This window comes from Dioscorea cayenensis, chromosome 12 (assembly GCF_009730915.1).
Source record: "Dioscorea cayenensis subsp. rotundata cultivar TDr96_F1 chromosome 12, TDr96_F1_v2_PseudoChromosome.rev07_lg8_w22 25.fasta, whole genome shotgun sequence".
NCBI lineage: Eukaryota > Viridiplantae > Streptophyta > Magnoliopsida > Dioscoreales > Dioscoreaceae > Dioscorea > Dioscorea cayenensis.
The window spans coordinates 2844313-2861093 of record NC_052482.1 but is presented as its reverse complement, the minus strand read 5'-3'; the positions used below and the strand labels follow the sequence as shown (position 1 = coordinate 2861093).

At 30.6% G+C, this 16781-nt stretch overlaps 1 protein-coding gene across 1 annotated transcript; it reads right to left on the bottom strand.

Annotated features, from left to right (window-relative positions):
• Window positions 1-11818: 11818 nt before the first annotated feature.
• Window positions 11819-15286, bottom strand: LOC120274017 (NPL4-like protein 2). The gene is made up of 2 exons (XM_039280762.1): window positions 14206-15286; window positions 11819-12286 (listed from the first exon to the last, which is right to left on the bottom strand). Exons 1-2 carry the CDS (start codon window positions 15196-15198, stop codon window positions 12029-12031), a joined length of 1251 nt encoding a protein of 416 aa, XP_039136696.1. The 5' UTR covers window positions 15199-15286; the 3' UTR covers window positions 11819-12028.
• Between the last annotated feature and the right edge of the window lie 1495 nt (window positions 15287-16781).

The following is a 16781-nucleotide window of genomic DNA, read 5'->3' as shown; positions in this document are numbered from 1 at the left end:
TGTGCTAGTATTTTGGTTACTAAGAAAAGATAATAATATTTAAAGTTTTTTTTTAATAAAAAAATTTGAAAACCACATATATTAAAGAGATTTGAAGGCAACATCAAGCAAAGAGGAAGAAAAACAAACAACATACCATTCAATGGTAGTGGAATAAAAAGAAGTAAAATAGAGACAAAAACCAAAAACTCAAAAGAAAGCAAGTGCCATTTTGGTGAAAAAGAGTGAGTGAAACTTCTTTCAGATTGACATAAATACAAAACTTCAGAATGTCTAGCAGATATACTTTTGTCCTGATCACTCACTTAAGCAACACGAAAAGAGTGAGTGAGACTTCTCTTAAATGTAGCAACCGAACTTTGAAATTTAATTTTTTTTATTTAAAAACTACAAATATTCAATAAATAAATATATAATTAATTATGAGCAAAAGTTCCAGCAAATGACATTTTAGTCATTCCAAATGATAAGTTTATTTTAGCCATTTTAATAGAAAGCCTCATGCATTGTTATGCCAATATAATGTTAGAAAATTACTTTTAAAATACTGAAATAAAGAAAACCTTCTGAGGGTATAGTTGTAATTTGCTATGTTGTTGATGGTTTTTGGTTTTATAAATATAAAGAACAGCCCTTAAAAATGAAAAATTATGTTTGAAAAATTTTCTTTTCTTTTTTTTTTATATGTATAGAACATTAAATAATTATATAATTTTTTTTATTCCAGTTGATTAAAGTGATATGCTTTCCTATATTATTTCTCATTATATTATTTTTTTTCAACAAAAAAAAGTACAAACAGTCAAAGTAAAAGGACAGCCATTCTTATTCATTGTTCTTTGCTTATTCCTTTCTTTCTTTTTTCTTATTCCACTGTTTGACCTTTTTATTGAATGGATTGGAACATTATTTTTGAAGTTTGAATTCTATTTGAAGAATTTTTCTGACTTTATTTAACTTTAACTTGATTAAGATTATAATTTTTAATTAATGATTGGTATTCATTAATAAAAAATTATTTCAAACATTAATTTTATATTTATCTAATAAATTAATTTTTTTATAAAAATACTTATTTTTTATTCCATGTTATTTAATTGGTGATCTTTGATATGATCGATTGAAATAACATGAAAAAACACAAGAAATAACTTGAAAAAAAAAGTTAAAAATAAGAATTTTTTAAATTAGTTAATTTAATAAATAGTAACCATTAATTAATCTTAACAAATGAAAATTATTAGCCACTTAATTATTTCAAAAGTGCATCAAACTATACTTAAAACCTCCTAATCTAGCATATTTTAATTCAAGAAAATTGCTTACATATCCCTGCTAAAATCATTATTTATACACATATTTTTGTAAATAATATGATTACTTAGAACAAGTTGTCAATTTTAAATTTTTAAAAGACATACCTGAAACATAATAATACAATATATTTTTTAAAAAGATATATGCAAACAAATTATTTATTATGATATACTTGTAAGATTAAGATTTTAAGTTAAAGCAACAATTGCTACCTCCATCTCTCTTAGTTCTATAAAAATTCCCTCAAATTTATCATATTCTAGTTTTTTAAAATTTTAATTTTTAAAATTTAAATTAAAATAAAATGACAAAATTGTTGGGAATAAATAGGGTTGGTGTACTAGATTATCACACAAAATCAATTCGAAGGCACGTTTCCGCAACCCTTAAAGAGGAGATCACGACTCAGGAAAAAACGTGATTTTCCAAAATCTCACTATTTTAGAAGGAAAAGTTGGAAGGCCAAGTTGTTTTAATACAATGACTTCTTTATTATCAAATGATTTAAATAAACCAATATTATAGCTTCCAAAAGACTTTTTAAAAAGTTATAACTTTTTCTTTAATGAAGCCATTAAACTTCAAATGATGCATGTAAAATGTCACATCTTTTAGATCTAATAGTATCATTGAAAAGCCACAATACTCTTTCAAATATATTAATTAATTTAATCACTCAATAGATGCTTTTGAAATGTTACATCTTATGGGTTTGCATTTATTTAATATTAAAAATCTATATAACAAAAATTATCCCAACTTTTATTGATGAGAGTTGCACCAGCGCAAGAGGTGAGTACTGCTAGGCTAGGGGCACTCTAATGTGTAAGGGGGCCAAGCTCGCGCCCCCTTGCCGTCGGGCTTGCACCAACTTAGACAATTTTTTCAAGCACGAGGAAACCCAACACATCCCTCAGCGACACATTTACACTGCAAGGCGCAATTGTGATGAGCTCGTCTTCTGTCAATCGAGTCACAAGGCTAGATACACTTATATCAAGCTAAAGTCATGTTAGCTACAATACTCTGTTAGTTTGAATTCTATTCTGAATTAACTTTGTGAAGATATTAATCTAACCTGAATTCAAACTGTATAAAGTAGTCCATGACTTTATTTAATAGGAATCCTAAATCGACTCTAATTGGCACTTTGGATAATGATCTACTTAACTTTTAAGTGGAGTCAATCCTTTGATGGTAAGGATTATATATAAGACAGCACCAGGGGTTCCCAATCTATCGTTCTTGATAATACCTAGATCCATCTGTGGGAGAGGACGGGATAGATTTGAAGATCCCTGGTTACTTCAAGCGTGGACTTAAAGGCTCTCATCATCTTTAACAATTTGCTATGGTTGGAAGTAAGTGATCCCGCTTCCGCATATGATATACAACATAGGTGTTGTACTTAAGATTTGATGAAATCTAACAATTGTCATCCGAGCAAAGTTTTATACCTCTGCCTAGCATGATTAAATTCTGACATGTATGTGTTTTTTAGAAACTACATATCGTTTGAATCTAGTGCATTATTTCATATAGATTATAATAAACATGCATGAATTAGAGCTTGTATGAACTAAATCCCTTGATGTTTACGCATGTTTTACAATGAAATAAATTATGCTGATTTAGGGTTAGAAAGAATTGGGTATTAGGCCCAAAACTGAACTCATCATGGACAAGGTGTACAAACACCCTTTTTAGACCGTGGATGGGCCGCACAAGCACAGCATTGGCCACTGGGCCGCGCTTGCAATGCGCATGCACAGGGCCTGCCTGAGCGCGCGCTGGGCTGGCTAGCCGCATGCATAGTGCTGGCCGCCCGGCGGCGGTCTGGCCGTCAACGGCTGTCCGATGGGAAGAGTGATAAAACCCTAGATTATTGTTATTATTTTTAATTTTTTAATTTGTTTTATTCTATTTAATTTTCATTAATTTGAATGACGATTTGAATAAAATAGTTTACCAAGTGTTTTGGCAAATTTGCTTTACTTAAGTGTATTTTTTGCATGTTGAACACTGTCTATTTATTTATTTAATTTCAGGGTTTGTTTGTATGAATTATTCATGCATTAAGTGGATTAATTATAATATGTATAATTAATTATTTACATTGAATTTATTCATGTATATGGTTGGTATGTCATGTGATCGAATGAATTTTTGTTAATTATGGAATGACCACAATATTCATGATTTTATTTTATTTTTTTTTTAATTTTATAAATTACACATTATTAGTGTGATGAATCACATTTAGCCTAAATAACATGAATTGTAATTAATTATGATTACTATAATGATTTTGCCCCATAGGGATTTGGTTATATTTCTCATAATTAATTAGGATAAAATAATGAATAATTTTTATTATTTAAGTCGGCCACATGTATTAAGTAGTTTTAATTATTTATTAATTTTATTAGGTGGTAATTTGTGATTAATTATGTTTGATACAATGATTTTGCCCCACAGAGATTTTGGTATATTTACATAATTAATCAGGATAAAATTATGGTTAATTTTTGTTTCTTAAGTCGCTCACTGGTATTAAGGAATTTTAATTTTATCCATTAGTTTTATTGGTGGTTGTGAATCTATTTTGTATCTATATCTTTGCCTACAGGCAGATTGTGATAATAAATTGATTCGTTCTTCTTTTCGGTATGACTTGCATTGGTAAGCATACCAACTTATTTTATTACCTTGAATATTAAGAATGATATGTATATTATTTTGTTTATTGTAGCTATGCAATCAGATGTTTTTGATGAAAAATGTCATGTTCATATGTTAAGAGGTGATAATTATAAAACTTGGAAGAAGTTGATTCTCCTCCAGTTGGGATGCATGGATTTCCTCCCCATGCATCCCAACTGGAGGAGAATCAACTCCTTACAAAGTTTTATAATTATCACCCCTTAATATAGGAACACGGCATTTTTCATCAAAAACATCTAATTGCATAGCTACAATAAACAAAATAACATACATATCATTCTTAATATTCAAGGCAATAAAACAAGTTGGTATAAGCACCAATGCAAGTCATACCGAAAAGAAAAATGAATCAATTTGTTATCACAATCTGCCTGTAGACAAAAATATAGATACAAAATAGATTCACAACCACCGATAAAACTAAGTGGGTGACTTAAGAAACAAAAATTAACCATAATTTTATCCTGATTAATTATGTAAATATAACAAAATCCCTGTGGGGCAAAATCATTATATCAAACATAATTAATCACAATTTGCCACCTGATAAAACTAATAAATAATTAAAACTACTTAATACCTGTGGCCGACTTAAATAATAAAAATTATTCATTATTTTATCCTAATTAATTATGAGAAATATAATAAAATCCCTATGGGAAAAATCATTATAGTAATCATAATTAATTGCAATTCATGTCATTTACGCTAAATGTGATCCATCACACTAATTATGTGTAATTTATAAATTTAAAAAAAATAAAATAAAATAAAATCATGAATATTGTGGTCACTCCAAAATTAACAAAAATTCATTCGATCACATGACATACCAACCATATATACATGAATAAATTCAATGTAAATAATTAATTATACATATTATAATTAATCCACTTAATGCATGAATAATTCATATGAACAAACTTGAAATTAAATAAATAAATAGACAGTGTTCAACATGCAAAAATACACTCAAGTAAAGCAAATTTGCAAAAACACCCAGTAAACTATTTTATTCAAACCATCATTCAAATTAATGAAAAATTAAATAGAATTAAACAAATTACAAATTTAAAAATAATAACAATAATATAGGGTTTTATCACTTCTTCCCCCATCGGACAGCCGTTGACGGTTCAAAACGCCGTTGGTCGACAAGCGCTGCGCACGCGACCCGCCCCTGTGCGCGCATGGCTAGCCTGGCCTAGTGCGTAGCCAGTCAGCCCAGCATGCGTGCAGGTAGGCCCTGCTCATGCACATCGCGAGAGCGGCCTAGTGGCCAACACTGTGCGTGTGCGGCCCATTCGCGATCTAAAAAGGGTGTTTGTACACCTTGTCCATGATGTGTTCAGTTTTGGGCATAATACCCAATTCTTTCTAACCCTAAATTAGCATAATTTATTTTATTGTAAAACATGTGTAAACATCAAGGGATTTAGTTCATACAAACCCTAATTCATGTTTATTATTATCTATATAAAAATATGCATTAGATTCAAACGAAATGTAATTTCTAAAAAACACATATATGTCAGAATTTAATCATGCTAGGCAGAGGTATAAAACCTGGCTCGAATATCAACTGTTAGATTTCATAAGACATCTATGTCGTTATCATATGCGGAAGTGGGATCTCTTACCTCCAGCCATAGCAAATTGTTGAAAATGACGAGAGCCTTTACATCCACGCTTGAAGTAACCAGGGACTCTTCTAATCTATCCCGTCCTCTCCACGGATGGAGCTAGGTATTTTCAAGAACGATTGATTGGGGACCCTTGGTGTTATTCTATATATAATTCTTATTATCAAAGGATAAGTAGATCATTATCCAAAGTGTTAATTAGAGTCAACTTAGGATTCATATTAAATAAAGTCATGGACTACTTTATACAATTTGAATTCAGGTTTGATTTTATCACGAAGTTAATTCAAAATAGAATTCAAACTAACATACTTATGAAGATCAAAGGTAATTTTTGATATTTAAAATATTTTCTAATGATAAATAACGAGCAAACAAGAATTTAAAAAAAATAAATAAATTGAAAGTACACAAAAATATGTGAGAGAGAATGATTTGAAAAATTTACAACTTCTATATATATATATATATATACGAATGGTGATTAGTACCTCTCTATGAGGTGGTGTCAAAGGGATAAAAATACGGTGATGCATTAATTATTGTGGTTTAATGAACTTTTAAAAATTTATCATATGAGGCCGGCTAATGCACGGAGCAATTAAAACCTATTATGTAAGGCTAAGATGATATATCAAGGATTACAACCTCATAATAATAAATCTTTTTGCTTTGTAATTTTGGAGGGGTAGCGGACCCAATCAACATTAAATGAATAGTACTGAAATAATTTTTTCATAATATATATAATGTTTTATATACACCACTAAGTTCCACAAAGATATCTAATGGTTGTCCTATCGACCGATAATCGTCTTAGATTTCTTTTTGGGTGGGTACAAAAGCAAATGGCCCCCTTTAAATTATGGCCCAATGTTTTAATGACAAAACTAAGTGCCACCTCAACAAAGCTTCTAGAAACAACAAGCATGCATTATTTGCATGGATGCCTTAGCCTCCTCCTTCCTTCATCTTTCTACTGTCATGCTTGTCTTTATCAACAATAACAAAAAGCATAAATTACACAAAACATCAATTACAAAAACATGTTATCAATTTGGCCAAGTATATAATTGCGCCAACTTGTCCACATCCCTTTCAGTCCACTTCTAGAAGAAAGTTTTGCCACCGTTAATGGAGTCTTTTATTAAAAATTCAAAAAAATTAATATATATTCTTATATTTTATATATAATATTTAATAATATATATTAAGGATTGACAAGTATTAATATTCATAAAAAAAAAAAAGTGAGAAAGTGTGGCAAATAATTTTGTTACTTTCAAGGGTATGTGACAAGTAAAAAGCTCATTCTTTCTAGAAGTGCACAAAACCATAACTAAGACAAAACCACACTTCTCTCATGAAATCAATATCCCTTGTCCCTTGATAGAAACCAATACCAAATTCACCACCACCTTTCCATATATATATATATATATATATATAAACCAAAGATAACCCTTATCTTGCTAACCCTAATGTACGCAATGGACTTTGGTACACCTCTTCATGCACCTCAAACACCACCACCATCACCATCACCACCGCCACCTTCTTCTTCTTTTTCTTCACCTTCTCCTTCTCATGAGCTCATACCATTAACATTAATGTTAATGGAAACAGTTGGTGACTCTGAGTGTGGAACTTCAATATATCAGATGAGAAGCCATGGCTTGTTAAGGATGAGCTTGGTAGAAGAAGGTGGTGAAGAGGATCATGAAGAAGACATTGAGTCTAGTTGTGGTACTTATTGTTATAGTCTCAAGGAGAAGTTTGGTGAAAGAGATGTCCGACAAGCCGTTGATGATGACGATGACGATGATGCTGATAGTCTCCGACGATGTTCTCCGGTGAGATTAGAGAAGGAGGAGAAAAAGGTGGTGGACTCTAGAGAAGAAGATAGACTCTTTTGGGAAGCTTGTTTGGCTAATCGTTATCCTTATAGTTAATACAAGTCAGTTAGTTAATTAATTAATGTGTGTGTATCTAGATGTATTACTGATGTTTTTCAAAGGAATTAAAGCTTTGTTTTTGTTAATTTTTGTAATTAAGTTGTAGGATTGATTAACCTCTATATTTGTTTTGATTAAATGTTTGTTTGTGTTGTATAATATTAGGTTAGGTCATGCAAGCTGTGGTGTTGTTGGTTTGTATGTAATTAGTTTGGTTTTCTATTTTTTACTATGTATAATATGTGAGCATGTTTCTTCCTAATTAGTATATATTGTTCTATTTTCATTAATTGATGTTATGCATAATCTCATATCTTGCATTTTAATTAAAAAAAAAAACAATGAATTTTTCATCCAAACTAGCTAATTATATATCTTTTTTTATTTTATAAAAATCTATGATTTATTATAATTAATTAATTATATATACATATATCATATCTTAATTAGTCTTGCATTTTTATTAATGATATGCTTTATAAAATATATTTTATAAAAATCAATGTTACAATAAAGTTATTTTTATCTCAAGTTAAGGCATCAAAAATTAATCCAAGGTTAGCGAGTAAAATAAGATTAGAAAAAAGGTAGTAATTATAAATTAAGTGCAAGCATAACATCCATTAATTCAGTTACATTTGGTCGGTTTATATAATTATAAAATATTTGCACACTACAAAATTTTAGCAATAGCTCTACTTATCAAATCATCTCGATTAGATTTTTTTTTTTTTATTAATTTATTTGGTCTAATTTTGAATGACAAAATATCATCCAAACACCAATAAAAATTTGGATTAACCAATTAAGCTTTACCCTTATTTCAATTAAAATTGTAGTTGATTTATTCATAGTTGTTTTTAGAAAAATTAAATCAATCCCATACCACAAAAGAAAATTTAGGTCACCATTTTAGATGACCGTGAAACCACAAAATGTTTGAATAACATAAAATTAATAATAATTTTCAACTCAAAAAAGCGAAAATAATATGAATCAACCTTCAAACTTAGCATTAATTTTTTTCTTATATATATTTTTTTGAAAAAAAAACTTAGCATAGCATTGATCCTAAATTCATAGATGAAAGAATAAACCACCAATTTCATTAGAAACTTGATTTATAGTTATATAACTACATAGAAAGGAGAAATTGATGCAAATCTAAAGCATCTCCCTTATTTAATACAATTAAAGCTAAAGAACCAAAAATAAATAAATAAATAATCAAAGCTTATATATTATTAATAATAAAAGGCATGTGCTATAGTGATCCAACAACTATTATCAACAACTATTATAAATAAACTCTAAATTTAAGGCATTTGTTAGCACATAAAATGATTAATGCTTCAAGAGCACTCCATGAAAATTGAATCCCTTAAAAGACGATTGCTTAGATTTTCAATGTCTTTAATTTGTAAGAAAAACCAACTCTTTTTAATTTAATTTTAAAATTAAAGATGTCACACAAAAATACATGTTATTGTTTATTTTGAACTCTAACTAAAAAAACATGTTTATTTGGTTCTTGGTCTTTAAAAATTTATCCAGTGTTTTATTCACAATAATTTTATTAATTAAAATAAATAATAATCCAAAATTTAAAGACAGCTAGTGATAGTAATGAAAAAAATAATATTATAGCTATCTAAATATATAAACATACAAAACTTTTTTTTTTAAGTAAATCTTACTGAGGCTTTTCTGCATTTAATAATTAATATAAAAATATTTTTTTTAATGAATAGAAATACATTTGAAGGTATCATTCACCCTTTTCTCAATTGCAAACTAATTCACAATGTTAAATAATATTTATTTAATCCCATGCTAATTCATCAACCATTTTGCATGCACTAGAATGGTGGCAAGCTTTTGCTTGTTATATGATCAAACTAGATGGCCACACATTAACTTTTCATATATTATAATCATGTTTTTCAAAATCTTTTTGTTAATTTGTTGTTCATATATAATATTGAACTTTGGTGAAATATAAATATATAACTAATTTTGTAGCTTTGATGACTCATATCATATGTGACAAAAAGGACCATCTAATATATATAATATATTAATATGAGGATTGCCAGGAGGTGCACATTTATTTAGGAGCTTATTAACTTAAAACAAATGTGGGGTTTATATTTATTTTGAATCAAGTTTTCGGGATTGTTAAAAAATTAGGTACAGGAATTTAGGAGTTGAACATATTATGTTGACAGGATGATTGGATAGAGATATTATTATAGTTTATTTATTTATTTATTTATTTTTGGCATGCATTCTCTTTTAAAAATAAAAAATTTATAAACTTATGCAACACTGATAATTGCTCATACACTCTTCCTACCAAAAATTAATTAAAAATTTTATAAAAAGACTAAAATATTATTTACCTTATGTTTTTCAATCATTTTAAAAATAAAAATTATATAATTACTCCCTCCATTTTATATTAACGGTTACATTTTAAAAAACAAAAATTTTAAATTACTTATTACATTTAATAGTTCTATGAGAATTAATTATTTTTTTCAAACTTGTTTAAAAAGAGATGCATGCATTAATAAGAGTAATTAATTTTAACAAAGGTAAAAGTATTTTATCATAAACTATTTTTTAAATTTTAGGAGTGTTAAAGATAATTTTAATATCTATTTAAAGGTTATATAATTAAAATAAAATGGAGGGAATATATATATATATATATAAATATATTAATTAACAAATGATCATTTAATTTATTGGCATTGGTTCTGCATAAGATGTTTATGTTTCGCTAAAGAAAATTTGAACCTCAGTCTACGTACATCACGCCATTAAATTCTCTTGAAAGTTTTTATAATTTACAGTAAATTTTTCACATATGTTTAAGTATAATGTTTTTTTATTTTAATATTTCTCATATCAAAATTTCCATTTTTAGATAAAGCTCACATATATGTATTATTAATTATTGTTATAATATATATATATATATATTCCATTTTATATTTGAAACCAAATGAAATTTAAATGTTGATATTTATTAAGCTAGAGAGAAACAATCCGAATGTTTGACCTGACAGAGAAAAGTTTGACCAATAATTCCTTTGACTAGTCAAACTTAATTGGGACTTGTTCTAGGCTCCTTAACAACAAGATTGATATTAATACTTTTGGTTTTTCATTTTTTACCGTCTTACTTTCAAAATTCACAGAGAACCCCTTCGAGGACCAAAGTTGAGAATGGTAAAGATTTATTAGGGCTTTTTCTGAAAGTTAAATTGTAGTAAATAATTTTAAATTTTTCAAGGTGCTAATTATAATTCTAACAAGAAAATGACAATATTTAGAATACGAATTAGCTTTTTTAAATATATATATATATATATATATATTTAGAATAAAAAATTATGAATTATATTTAAAGTTAGTAGCGTAGAGATTTTGGTCACTAAAATTTTATGTCTTATTTATAACATGTGAAATATCTTATGAACTTTTTGTAGTATCAGTAAAAGTATGAAATCTCATCTTTTACTTCTTAGGTTATTATATATTTATCATTTTATATGATTTTTTTTATTTTTTATTAATTACAGTTTTTAGAATAAAATTTATATTTTTAAACTATGTGTTTATAATACTTAAGAAAATAAAAAAATAGAGTTTATTTTAGTGAAAAAAATAAATGAAGGTGGGAATTTTTTTTCATAAATTAAGTTAATAATTTATTGAAATTACCGATTGTTAATATAATTTTTAATTTTAATAAGAGTCAATATAAGGAAAAAGGAAAACCCTCATATTATTAATCAAATCACATCTAAGCTCCATCCCATATCCCAAATTATTTGTCCATATACTTAATTTAAAAGTTAATTTTTGAATATAACATGACCACTTGTTTATATAAATATTATTTTTCATTACTGTCACCTTAAATGCGGAATCTTAATGGATGATAAGAGAAATAAACATAAAAAGAAAAAAAAAATTAAATATTCTCTAAAAATTTGTAATTCCAACCACTTTGCTTATTGTTCATGAAACAGTTAAATACATAGACAATAATAATGGGACCAATTGAACATAGTTCAGAGAAAAAATAAGTGCACATTCACTGCATGCAATTAAAGAAACATTTATCAGAAGACAAATCAATTAAAAGTTAAAAAACAAGAACAATAAAACTCAGTTCAGAATTTGAGATTATGTACTTTTTATGTGGCATCATAAGTTGATATAACCCCATTAATAAATGACTAAATTATACTGGTACAAAACCCCCATTAAAAATCTTCAAAGCATTAACAAAAAATACGACAAAGTGATAACCAAACAAACTCAATAAACACATGAGGGCCTTGAACCGAACTCATGTATAGGATATATAATTCAAGACCCCGCCGCAGCCAAGGAGTCGATCAGAAGCTGGTAGCCTTCGGGGACTGGTGTTTGCCCGACAACACATTCGGTGAGGGCTGGGATGTCTGCGTTCACGTCTAAATACCTCGCAAGCAGAAGCAGCAAATGGAAATCAGAGATGCGCTTGACAAAAGGGAGGTGTTTCGTTCGATCGAGGTGGTTCTTTAGTGCCCTCATTGTTACAGTTGTGATTCGGTTCTCCACCGGAAAGCTTGTTGAAAGAGGCCCCTGTTTGTGATAATCAAATTACATTAGGGTACTTTACTGATATGTAATTTCAAGAATAATATAGATAATGAAAATAAGCAGAGCTATAAGATAATGAAATAATAAGGATCATGAAAACTAGTAAAGTTTTTTAAATGGTTCTATATCAATCCAACCAGTGATTACAATGTAATACATTGGCAAGCCTGTTGAAAGAACAATAAAACACAAGCTAATTTGGTCAAAAGAAAGGAGATCTGTGACCAACTGATAATTAAAAATCCCCTTACAGCCACCATCATTCACACTAATGAAAAATTCATATTCTGAATCTTCAGAGTTTTATATTTATCAAATGCAGCCAATATAATGTCTGTATTCTGGTTTTGGATTTAATGAGGATTAGAAATGGAGTGGCTATTAGACATTTGTTCTTATTCTCTAGTTTCTTATCAATAGGGCCTCAAGTGTTCAATGGAAAGGATGCCATCCTTGTACAAATGAAGCAATGATTTAAGAGAGATGTGGAAACCACTATGACTCTTGGCTCGAACTCCCAACCTACAACTTGAGCAAATTTCCCTAACCACCATAATCGCAATGGTTGAGTAGTTTGATATAAGGTACAAAATAATCATGGACTAGAAATACAATTTTAAAGTCAATGATGGTAAACCCATCGCTTGAGATAGCATATTTATAATTTAGGCTAATTTTCTAGCTTGTGGTCAGCTTGTTTAAGAGTGGCAAGCCATTATCAGTTTAGCATTGAATTATCCCACAGCACTCCTTACCTATAGGACCAGATGCATACAGAACACAAGGATAAACCTTGTTTATTAGGTTAAGAGTTTACCTTAAGCCAGAACCTTATCATCCAGCCTATCTTTAAAATTAATAATTAAACAATTCTATAGAGAGTTTATAACCAAAGTAAAATTCAGTTAAAATAGTCATTTCTTCTTTCTCGAATGTCAATATCTAAATAACTCAAAACCTTGATTCACTGCCAGATCCCCAGTAAAATAAGAGGAAAAAAACCCTCAACTCAGACAAATTCATTTTCAAATATGGATCTAATTTTTGCCTGATACTAATCAACCATCCATCAAAGTTATCAAAATCATATGCCATACAATTCCCAGATATCAAAGAGGGCATTGAAATCCATTAAAAAAAGTTATAAACCCATCTTCTAAGTCATCAAATAAGCTTCTCTACTGGTTACTTAAATACTAAGGCTGGATCCAATACAAGAATCAATATAAAAAACAAACTGATATCCCAGTTTATCTTGCATAGAAGCTAGGAGATTTGGTTAACATACTTCAGACAATGTCTGGGATATAAACAGATGAAAACTGTATTTTCTACAATGTCCACAATCTACACTACACAATATTCTTACATGAGCTAGACAGAAATATAAACAAGTTAACAAACAAGAGAAGATATTCTAGGAAACAAGATACTACAGTTATGTGTTATATGGAGCAGTATATGTTGTTAAATGGGAATTATTCTCACAATAACATCAGTAATAGAGAGTTCAACTCACTAAATACAAAGACTTAGTATCAAGATATCTTGTTTCCGAGAATTCTTCTATTAAAGCAAATATCCTTTGATACTAAATTAGGTGGTTTGGACAATCTTACTCTAGTGTCATTACTTAGCAGTGTATCCCCTTATCCACAACAAGTTAGAAATAACTCCTAGCATTATCTGTTTAAAACACAACATTGAACTACAATGGAAACTCCAATGTTAACACTGAAATTTTGAGGTGCCACTACAAACAATCGCAAGATACACTAAAGATAACAAAAAATTCCAACTTTGGCAGCAATTCAAATAGCACTTTAAGCATCATAAGCACAATAAGCACAATAAGCAGAAGCAAGATGAAAAGCAAAATCCAGCAATGAAATCAAGCTCACCTGATGATCAGAGATCTTCACAGGCACCAAGAAGAAATCATTGTCAACCTCCCTGGTATCCTTCACTCCAACAACAACATCCTTCTTCATCCTCGAAACCCTAGGGTTATCATCATCACCAATCTCAGTGACAAACAACCCATCCTTGAACAATTTCACACAATTATCACTCATCTGGAACGCCTCAAAGTGGACATCAGCGGCACCATCCTCGTTCACTTCTAGTTTCACCAAAGCAGTCACCCACTCTTCAATCCCACCCTCAGCGTGCAACTCAGCGGCCTGCAGCACCTCCCTGGCCGACAACGTATACTCCCCCTTTCCCGTTCTCCCCACCGACTGCGTGAACACAAACCCCACTCTCCGCATCCCCAATCCAGCCGCAATCGCCTCAACAAAGGCTTCCTCATCAGGATCGCGGAGAAGAAAGAGGGAATCTTCAGTGCCCTGCTGCGGCGGCTCATAGATGAAGTCCACCAAGACAACGCCGCCTTCCTCAACGCGGCCATACATGAATCCCCCACGCTTCACAGCAAAGGCAAGCGTCTCATTGACATAGAGCTGGAACGCATTCGCTGCGTCACGATCGAAGGACGCAGTGTCACAGTGCGGAGTCTCCTGGCGAGAAACACGGACCTGGCGGGCGATGAGATCATCCATGGTCATCTTGCGGCCAAAAGATCCAGAAGGGGTGATCGTAGGAGCACCAGAGACAGAGCGGGGGAGGTCAAAGTAGGAGAGAAAGACAACAGAGCCATGGACGACACCGAGAGAAGAAAGAAACGCTACCGGATCGGAGAGGTCGGAGAAGCAAAGGGCATCGGCGGGGGTCTTGGCAAGGAGGAGGTCACGGTTGAGGGAGAGGAATTGGGCGGAGACGGGGACGGCGAGCTGGGCTTGGATGAGGGATTTGAGGGTGGATACGGTGGCACGAGAAGGGTCCGGGATGGAGACGCGCTCGAGGCCGTCGCGGCTGCGGACGCGGACGAGCATCGCCGGAGATTGGATCGGAGAGTCGAGCTTTTGGAAGTGGAAAAGCGAAAAAGAGAAGAAGAAGAAGAAGAAGAAGAAGAGGACTTGGATTTCACAGTCTTTGGGGTTCGAGGCTTTTTATATATAGAGCGAGTTGGACTCGGGTTTTGGAAACTCGACTCGGACTCGGACTCGGATGTGAACCCGAGTTTGGATTTGGAGTCCAACCCGGACTCGGATGAGTTTATTCTAGCTAGTTAATATTTGTGTTTTATATTATTTTTTTATTTGATTTATATATAATAAGAAATTTTATTATTATTACTATTTATATAAAAAAAATTAAAAATCTTTAACCGTTAATATAGACTCTAAACCAGCATGGAGTAAGGGGTAAGGGCTGTTACAGACTATAAACTGGTCTAGAGTAAAAAATAAAGGGTAAGGAGTAAGGTACTCTAGCCTTGTGAGAATCCACTTCTTTAAAAATGATTTTTTATTAATTATGTTGGAATATATTGTTTATATATATAAGGAGTTATTTAGAGTTTGAGATATGGGATGGACTATAAGGATTTAGATTGGGAGAAGGGTTATTAAATTTTAATTTAGATCAAGAGGGGAAGAATGGTGGAGTTTTAGATTTTTTTTTTTACTGTTTGGGAGTGATAAAGTCACTGTTTGATGAAAATTTTTGTTTTGTTTGGATATATGATTTTTGACTGTTTAATAAATTATAAAAATAAAAACAAAAATTACACATCTATCACTTGCATTGTTTAAGATCATGAAAACATTTTAGAAAATTGGCTATATAATCACTATCATACCTGAGGGGTTTAGATTACCCAAATCGCATTAATGTTATATTTTATTTTATTTTATTATTATTATTATCTACAAAAATGGCGAGCACCTATTAGTATTTCTATCATGTATGAGTTGATATCTTAAACACACATTCATCTCGTGGTTCATGAGTTAATTCCTTCAACTAGGATTTGAACTCTTACCACTACACACGTCAGACGAAGAATTCAAGTTAGTGTCTCTAACCATTAGCTTTGTCAAATCACATTATTAATGTCTATGAAAAATATTTTAAAAAATTTATATGTGCATCTATCCGAAGTAAATAATACAATATCCAATAAATCTATCTTTATAACTTTATATATATATATACGAGGATTCGTCAACTGTGGGAGTTTGTAGAGCATTCGTAAGTTGGGAAAAGGTAGAAATAGAGATTGAGAGAGAAGAGAGACCAGCACAAATTGGTATAACAACGGTAACATTCGTAAGGTGGGAAAAGGTAGAGATAAAGAGAGACATACACAAACAGGTATTTCAACAACAACATGAATAGTGCTCAAAACTATCAACCATGTACTTGCATATAAAATGGGCTATTGCCAGAGGGTATGTTTTGGTTTTATAAATTTTTCATGGGAGTAGAAGTGTAGAATTCATAGAATTCAATTCTTCTTACCCCCCTCCCCCCGCGCGCGCCCTTTTCCAACGGTGCGTGCAGATATATACATGGGTATTAAGAAAATTATTTACATGGTACATAAACTAAAATACCTAAAATAATATTTATA